The 9,417-nt window shown below is 36.7% G+C and overlaps 1 protein-coding gene across 2 annotated transcripts in view; it reads left to right on the top strand.

The window, feature by feature from the left end:
- The first annotated feature begins 87 nt into the window (after nucleotides 1-87).
- MYOM2 (myomesin 2) overlaps nucleotides 88-9,417 on the top strand; it is a 75,678-nt gene continuing 66,348 nt past the window's right edge. Inside the window, exons 1-3 of one of the 2 annotated variants that reach the window (XM_090136298.1) lie at nucleotides 88-256; nucleotides 8,106-8,239; nucleotides 9,293-9,412. In XM_090136298.1, the coding sequence (XP_089992424.1) occupies nucleotides 8,133-8,239; nucleotides 9,293-9,412 (227 nt within the window). In that variant the 5' untranslated portion in view covers nucleotides 88-256; nucleotides 8,106-8,132. The remainder of the gene's footprint in view (nucleotides 257-8,105; nucleotides 8,240-9,292; nucleotides 9,413-9,417) is intronic. The other variant, XM_031610932.2, reaches the window with a different exon arrangement.

Raw genomic sequence — 9,417 nt, 5'->3', positions numbered from 1 at the left:
ATACAGCTTAAACTGCATATGTGTTAGGGCTTTTCTCTCATCCTTATATCACACCCTTATTGCCTATTAGGCTGACATCAGTTTTGGGAGAATTACTTGGTTAGTTCTAAATATAGCATTGTATCTGCCCTTAAATGGGAGTGAAGGGGCAGTAGCCTTTAGAGAGGGGAATTATTTTTGTTTTCCTCAGCCAGAGTCTACTAAGCTGTGAAAGGCTGGTCTTCTTCTTTGCTCTGCAATACTTCTGTATCCCTTGGTAAGTCCATTCTTCATCTAACTTACTCTTGTTCAGAAGAAAAGGGAGTGATTATGGGGAAAGTGTTGCATGTTGAGCGCCTTTCTGTTCATAATAAATAATTATTCCTTCCTTGGGGAAAAGCAGCAAAAAACAGGACATTGATGAAATTATGAAAAAACAAAGAAAAAAGAAAAGCAGAATTGTTTCATTCTGTACATAGCCAGTACAGCTCGTTCTTTCCTTCCTTCCTTCCTTTCTTCTTTCTTCCTTTCTTCCTTTCTTCCTTCCTTCTTTTCTTTCTTTCTTTCCTTCTTCCCTTCTTTCTTTCTTTTCTTTCTTTCTTTCTTTCTTTCTCTCTTTCTTTTCTTTCTTTTTCTTTCTTTCTTTCTTTCTTTCTTTCTTTCTTTCTTTCTTTCTTTCTTTCTTTCTTTCTTTCTTTCTTTCTTTCTTTCTTTCTTTCTTTCTTTCTTTCTTTCTTTCTTTCTTTCTTTCTTTCTTTCTTTCTTTCTTTCTTTCCTGAATATAAAGAATTATGTTGTAACAATAGATATTTATATTGGTATATGTGCATTCACACTTGCATGCATATTGATGGTGCACTTTATTATTTTTTTTGGGGGGGGGGGAGGGGGTTATGCTGTATGAAGAGATAAAGCATGAGTTTTATGGTGGATATACTCAAAAAATAAACCCAAAATTCATCCTGTAGTAGCTGGCAAAACTATTTGGCGTGCTGAGTAATGAAGTGTAGCTGAGACAGAAAGTTTTACTTTTATTTTTTCTCTACCGTACTTTTAAATGCATCTTCAGAAGATGCATTCTTAGTGCCTGTATTGCTTTAGTCTACGTGATGTGTTCTGTGCCATATGAAAATTCCAGGCAAATTCCACTGATAGCGTCTGGGGAAATCATGCTCATGCTCTTGAAACTTTGCCTGTGGGTTGATAATACCTGTGAGCCAATGAAAGTATCATAATTAAAGATAATAAAGCTTGGGATGATGGGAAATGACTGACTTTCATCATCTCACTGTCTCACATTCCTTGCTGTCCAGCTGAAGGGATTTACTACACTTGCCAAGCAAATGGAAATCTTAAAACTGTACCGGAACTTGTTGCAACTCCTTATATATTTGGAGTGCTGGGATGGCAAAGTCTCACGTCAACATGCCCTCATTTAATTTCCAGTGAAATAATATTACAGATTCATAAGAAGGCTTCTACTTAAACAGAAGAGGATATACGCTGCTTGGCTTATAGCAGTGATAAGGCAAAAGATGTTAGATTGTGGTGGTGGATTGCTGTGCGTACGTACTCCCTTCCATCACAAGACTTGTGGAAAAGCCAAAGTTACAGATTAGATTTTCAAGAATGCAGGAACCAATGGTCCCCACATGGCAATGACCTCACTAGAGGGGAGGGTAGCTGTTGGGGGGGGGGGGGGAGGGGGGGGGGGGGCGAGCTATGGCCCTGCTTCCTGTCTGCACACTGCAGAGCATAGCTGGTGGTGGACTCTACCAAGGGTAATAGCTGTGACCACGGTATACTTTAAATTGCCTTCACACTGACTGTGATGGTTGAAGGTAAAGCAAACCAATATGTCTTCGCAAACAAGACCACTTGATATAGTGAGATGTTAAATGTCTATTCATTCAAAACGTGAACTTACTAATAAAAACCAGACACATCTATGATGGCCAGTATCATCAGATACTTGAAAATGTTGCTTTTTTGGATGTTCAGATGTCCAGAAGTTGGTCAGAGCCCTCTTTTTAGGCTTAAAGAGGAAAGTGATGCATGTATTTCTCAAAATGATTTTAACAAGATCAAGCATCTTGTCCACAAGATTTCTGTTTAAAACCAATTTGCAAAACTAGGCAAACTATTCCCAGACAGCTGAGACGTGATCAGTAAAATATGAGACCAGCTGTAATGTAGCCAAAAACAAGACAAGAAAGAAAAAAAGACAAAGAATCTTAAAGCTTGATGACTAATGTCTGGAGTCCCATATGGTTTAAGCATTGTGAATTCCATATGCTTTTTTAATTTCAGAAACATTTATATTCTGTTGCCAAAAAAGTTGAAGCTGATTTCTTATTATGCAGAAGGAAAAAAAATTCAATGGGAAAGACAAGTGTCTTACACTTAAACAGTAGATTGTGTGTGGTTTTTTTTTTTTGTTTTTAATTTATCCTCTTTCATATACAAAATATAATTTTTTGTATAAGATCTAAATATAGACACACACAGAGATAAAAGACTGAAGAAAAATATTAACATTTTAGAAGTTTATTATTAAAATGCAGTTTTTTTTCAGACCCTCTGCATGCCATTCTGTTATAGACTACAGTGTCTATGAGTGGCACAATGATTCATGCTAACTTTACCAGATTTCCACCAAATTGAAGTTTCCTGAGGGAAAATGTGCTTATGTATCTGTTGTAATTTCTATGGAATTGATTAAGCCATCTGGAAAAAACTACATGTTTCCTGAGGCAGTATGGTAATTCTGTAAGAAGGATATTAGAAGCAAATGATGTCTACCATATTTCCCTCCCCTCCCGCCCCCTCCCCTCCCCTCCGCTCCCCTCCTCTCCCCTCCCTTCCCTTCCTCTTTCTCTCTCCCTTACAGGTAAGTAATAAGCAATTAATTGTATTTTATTGGCTAAATATCACCAATTTTATTGTATAAGAGAAGCATGAGTTGGAAAACCAGGGCTTCTGAAAAACTTGCATTGAGTAAGCAAACAGAGCTACAGATTTTCAGAGGGAGCAATTCCATGAGGAAAATCAGGACAAACCTTTGATTCAGTGCAAAAGTTTGAAGTTATTTAAGGAAGATAAGATGCCAAGGAGGCTAATGGATTTATGCACATAGGAGCAGGACGTACTGATCTTGCAGCCAGAATGAGAAAGATAGGCTACGTGACGACAGACAAGAACCTGAGAATCCTTTTTGGCACTTCTGCAGATGGGCAAGGACAGAGATGAGCAAAGGAAGTGCAAGTTGCATGGTATAGTACTGACAACTCAGGCGGAGAAAGTACATACTGTATAGTGCATCTCTCATGACATGATCCTCCTGAGTCTGAGAATGCAAGTTGTCTATCTGTGGTGAGCACAACCGTGTTCTCTTTCCCATGACATCTATCAATCCCATCCATCAATTTATTTGGTTGTGTGCCTGCTCTCTGAGGTTAGGTGAACAATCATGCTAGAACTTACTGCCTGTCCTTTAAATCTTAAATTAACTCACTTATCAAACAAACAATGTCTCCATATCAGACGCTTGGCTTCCTGCTCCCAAATGTGGCCCCTTGTCACACGGCCATAGATTATTGCTTTCTATTCAGATCAGTATTACTATTGCATGAAACTATGCATATCCTGGCCTGGGAATTCTGCTATCTACTCCTGAGTTTTCTCTTTTATTCACATACATAAATTGTTATACAGATGCTACCAAATGTGAGGAAATATGCATTTGTGTAAACTAATTTGAACAATTTAACTCACTCGTGTTTTACATCATTAATTCTCATGGGCATTTTGGTTGATGTAATGTTTTTGTTTGTGTTTAATAGTCCTCTGAGTGCTTTATATAGCACACAGTTAGATCATGCTGATATCAGAGCCATCATTTAGAGTCAGAGAAATAAATAAGAAATAAAAATGCAAGGATACAAAGGTACTATGCTTTGCCAAAAGAGTGAAGGTCAGATAAGAAACTGAACACCTTGACCTGTAACTCCAGATCTTTTTTTTGAAATCCAGGGAAGTTAACTGGATCGCTATGGATGAATTTCAAGAGCTGTTTTGTCACCATTTCCCTCTAAATCTTGCAGTCACATATCAGTAGAACTTCATGAATAAAATTAACATTATTAATTTTTTTACAATTTTTCAGGCAGTTAATTTGTTTTTCTCTTGGCCCATTTATTATTATTTTTTGCTGATTTCTCAATTTCTCACTGGAAAATGTATGTTTTTTTCTTTGATGCCTCTATCAGATCATTGTCTGCATCTTGCTATTGGGTTAGTTCCACCATTTGGCATATCAGTATAATCAGGGCTCCGTTAGTAATAAATTCCTGATTTACATAAGTCAATAAATTCAGTGCAGCTAAGTTGTTATTTGTGTATCATGTTAACTAACTCTGTTCCTGGCATTTTGACTAAATATTAATACATATTTCAAATACCTCATATAAATGTATATCAACAATAAACTAGAAAAACAGCCAACATCTTATTCCTAGGAAGACAATAGAAACTTCCCTTATCCTAAACTCAAGATACCCTATGGGTTCTGTAGACTCCACTAAAGCTGCTTTTACAGTAGGGCTGTGATTTTGCTCTTCAGATAGTCATCTTTGCAGGACTACTAAGTATTAAATACATACTCTGTAAGCATAATTGTAATTAACTGATGGTGATTATTGCATTTGGAACTGTTGCCAGGCAGCTCCCCTCTGTGTTAACAGAAGGTACAATGAGTCTGGCTGCTAACAAGCTCTGCTAATTGCTTGCATGTAGGCTGGGAGCAAAGGGCTACGCCTGTTTCTGTACTATAGATGCTTGGGTAAATGTGAAGAATATCTGAACTGAAATTTTGAGATTTGTGTGTTGATTAACAGAAAAAGACATGCTACTTAAAATATAAGTTTTACATTTAGTGGAAAAAGGCGGAACTGTAAATGGCAAAGATGTTTTCTCCTGTCTCAGAAATGAAAATAACCTAGACTGTGATCCATCCAGGCACATGGGAATTACTGTGCAGCCCTTGTACACAAATCAGATCTCAGGGGGAGTTATGCACATAGCATATACATAGCAACGCATAAGTTGCATGTTGATAAATTCATAGAATTGTTTAATGGGGCCACATGTAAACATGAGTAGCTCTTCACAGCTGAGTCAGCTGAATCTATGGGTTTGCCATTTGCACCTTCATTTATGTGAAAGGGCTAATTAAAAATAGAACAGATGGAACATTATACTATTAACTGTTTGGTTAACATACAAACTTAGGGAAAAGACAGATGTCATATACACAATAGTCATAGAGTTAGACAGCAGGAAGAAAATCAGTATTTGATCACTGCAGGCATCATGTGTTGTACAGATATGAAAAGCAGGAGAAGCCAAGGCTGCTAATCTGTCTGTGTAACTGTATTTATGTAGCTAAGACAATGTGTTACTCCTATAATGAGTTAATAGATTCAAGTCAGCTCAGCATTGCGTGAGGGCACATAACCAAATCTGCATTTCTGCAAGCTGTTGCACCATGGTGTACTAACTTGAATGATGTTAACTTTTTTATTTCTCTAGAAATGTTACAATACATTTCTTTAATGTCTCTTATTAATGCTGAAAACCTGCTTCATTTTTGTCTCACAGCATATGGTTTTTTGCCTAAAGCATGTGTGACTAGTAGCTTTCATATCTCTTTAATAAAGGAATGAAAAGGTAACTAGAGACTATGCAGAAGGTGCAGCTGTCAGGTGGTAAAATGTAAAACATATATGAAACATTGCACAATTAAATCTCATTGCTTTTTTTTTTTTTAAAACTAAGATCTTTCTGCTATTAAACATATCTACTAAATACACCTAAATATACCTGCAGAGATTTTTCTTGGAAAAGTAAGACTAGCTGATGTGAGAATGTCATGACTTGGGGGAATCTGATTCAGCTTTTGAATACCTGAAACTAAGACTCAGATGGAGCTAAAATTTATAGTACCATATGCTGGAAATGGGGTATTTGTAGGTATTTACCAGAGTTTAAGGTTCAGTTTCTTAGCCTTTTAAACATGTCTGTTTGCTTGTTCGCTTTCAGTTAATTTGGATTTAATTTTGTAGGGTTCAGGCAAACTGCTAAACACACACAAAGGGGAGGGACTTATTAAACTGTGTTTCAGTTTTTCAGTGAATGATCTTTTCTTCTTCCTAAAAGTCTGATGTGTTCTGTAAGAGATCTAGCTTTGATTTAAAAAAAAACAAAACAAAACAACAAAAAAAAACGCTGCAACAAAATGTACAAAATGGTTTCTTCTGCATACATAATCTGGCTAACAATACAATTAGGAAAATCTTTAAAAGGTCACTAAAAATTCATGCAAAATTCTTGATTATATTTGTGATTTTCAACAATTTTATAATTGCTTATCTGTTCTTAAGTAGGAATTTTGCAACTTTTTTTTTTTTTTTTTTTTTTAAACATGAGATAATATTAAAAATCCAGGTACATGACAGAAAACATGCTGCTTTCAGAATAAGTATTTAAAAGCTTATTTTCAGTAAATGGATTGCATGCACTTTTCCAACAGTACAATGATTAATTAAGTAAAAGAAAGTTATTGGAAATTGAAAATTTAGAATAATGTGTGACTAAGATTATTTAATTTTGAATTAGATTTCATTTTAACAGAAATATCTGTTTTCCTGAAATAGTCATTCCTCTGATTTTGATGTGTGTATTAATTTTTCTTCCCATAGCACAGGTATCTGGTAGTAAATAGAAATCAATTAAAATTGGTCATTGCTAGTGCCTTTGAAATTAATTAATGGGAATTCCCATTGTACCTATAGGAGCAGGGCCTGTGTGCCCTAGGGGCTGACATGGATGCCTGGGTAACAGGGAAGGCCCCAGGAGGATTGGGCAGGTCCATGACTACCATGGGGCCTTGAAACCCTCTCAATGTGGTCCCTGGGTGACCTAGCAGTGTTTCATATCCCAGAGTGTGTTCCAGGCCATGCCAGAACTGCTGGGCAAAAAACTGCATGGGAGTATAAACAACTGGGGCATTCTCCTCTCCTGGAAGGAGGAAATCAGATGTTACCTCAGGATTTTACCTAACTTCAGGCGTTGGCACAAGCTACTTTTTAGATTTTATACAGGGAAATTGCTTATAGTGTTACTGAAGTGCAGCCATCTCTTGGGGAAAGTGTTGTCTGATTTGTTTGCCTGCTGTTGTCGCTTATAGCCATTTAGACCAAGTGGCCCAGGAGCACAGAGCCCACATCCAACTGAGAACACAAACAGGACTTACAGTTGCATAGGCTGGCACCTTCTCAGGATATGGCCAGTAGCATTCCACACTTTTGCAAAAAGTTTCCATCATGTTCCTAATGAGCATAAAAAGATGTGGATACTTTTGTCTGCTTTTAACAGCTTAGCTGGGAATTTGGTAAACATTGACACAGTGGGAAATATGCTTGCCAACCACGTGTTTCTGGGAGCTCCCTGAACATTCTATTCTCATCAAACTCTGCAAAAGTTTTGTAGGCATTCTGCAGAACCACCAGAATGACTGGTCTACAAAAAAAAAAAAAAAAAAGAAACACATGAGAAAAAATTGCATGAGCCGGCTTTGTTTGGTTTATATAGGAGAGCTGAAAGGAGATGCGAATGCATCTCCTTGTGTTGGAATCCTCAACATGCTGATGCAGTGTGGGTTAATACAATCTATTTTGTGTTGTCATGGTGAAATGGGCTAGAAATGGTGAGTGTAAATTGCAGGAAGGGATAAAGCAAAATGTTTGAAGAGTGGAGAGATGAAATAGCTCGAAAATGTCCCCAAAGCTGTCAGATTTCTGTCCCTGGAAACTTCTAAGGAGGTATTAAATGACATCTGGAAAGAAGAGAAAAATAATCCATCAAGATCTTCTTGCTCTATTATCTATGATTTTGTGGCTTGTTTTGTGGCTAATAAACAGCCTGATGTGCCCATGTATATAATCGATGGCTCTGTTTGTGGCAGAGTGATGGAATTTTGCACATTTGTGCTTCTACATATGTATACGTACGTAAAAATACCAAACTTAAGTTTCTGAAACATATGGCTAAATGTGATTTCATTGCAGGATTTGCTGATTGTAACAAACTGAAGTATGTCATCAGTAGCAGTGCCATTTTACCAGAAAAGACACAAACACTTTGATCAATCCTATCGCAACATTCAGACAAGATATGTACTTGAAGAATATGCAGCAAGAAAGTGAGTACCATGTATTTCTCATGTATCACATAGAGATGTTTCTATACTGGATAATCAGTCAGTTCTTAGAATGAAGATATTTGCATTCTCCTCTCCCTCACTGGTGATTTATTCAGAATGGTACTTTTATCAATTCCTTCCATAGAGATGCTTCTTGTCTGTCATCTTCCACCAGCATAGCTATCTGGTTCGGTAGCAACTCATCTACACAGGCTTTTTATCTGAGGTTTAATCCTTTTTACTACCTCCAAGTTGGAAATTCAATTTTTTAAGCTCTGATTGAATATCACTTTGTCTGAAGTAAAATTGCAGTGAAATAAATCATAAATAATAGAAGCAGATTTTTTACCCATTATTCCATACAATATGAGAAGGATATTCTCCTGAAATTGGCTATTCCTAATTATGTTTTTTTGTCTGTCAAATTGTTTCTTTCTTAAAAAATCAACTAAGCAACAAAACAGTTTCAATTCCTCTCATGAAGTCTCAGAGTTTTAGTTTTAAAGCCTGGAACACTGAATCTGGGTTGCTTAGGAATTACTGTCCTCTCTCTTCAGTAATTAAGATGCCTAGCTAACTATCCAGCTTCTGCAGATTCTCTTATGAAAGAGGGATTTTATGAGGAAGATTATGTGAAGTGTAGAAAGGCAAGAATATTTAGAAATATGCAGTATTATAGGGATTCTGTGTGCACTGATTATTAGACAAGCTGGTTCCCTTGTGATTCATTTAGCAGTGCTACCACAGCACTTAAAGGATTGAAGACGGACTATAGACTATTTAATAGAATCAAATGAAATAAAGTCTCTAATGACCTCAAGTGATTAATGATGGGCATTAAGCCTCTGAAGGTCGAGTGGGAATCAGAACATCCTAGTAGCACTGCAGTTAGTACGGAATGCAAAGTAGCATCTTTACCAAACTATGCTCGTTTATAGAATTCAGCTTGTTTAAAGTAATTTATTTGACTTTTATGAATGCATTTTTTTTCCCAGAATTGCAGGAGTATAACAGTTTTTTTTTTTTTTTTTTTTTTTTTTAATATATTTGAAGGGCTGCTTCTAGACAGGCTGCTCACTATGAATCAGTTGGCCTGGGAAAAACAACATGCAGACTCTGTGCCAGGAGGGCACGCAGCTTGGCTCATGAAGCAATGCAAGAATCCAGGAAAAGGTAAA

Source organism: Phasianus colchicus, chromosome 2, assembly GCF_987193195.1.
Source record: "Phasianus colchicus chromosome 2, bPhaCol1.hap1.1, whole genome shotgun sequence".
NCBI lineage: Eukaryota > Metazoa > Chordata > Aves > Galliformes > Phasianidae > Phasianus > Phasianus colchicus.
The sequence above is the reverse complement of the archived record's forward strand: the minus strand, read 5'-3'. Positions and strand labels throughout refer to the sequence as shown.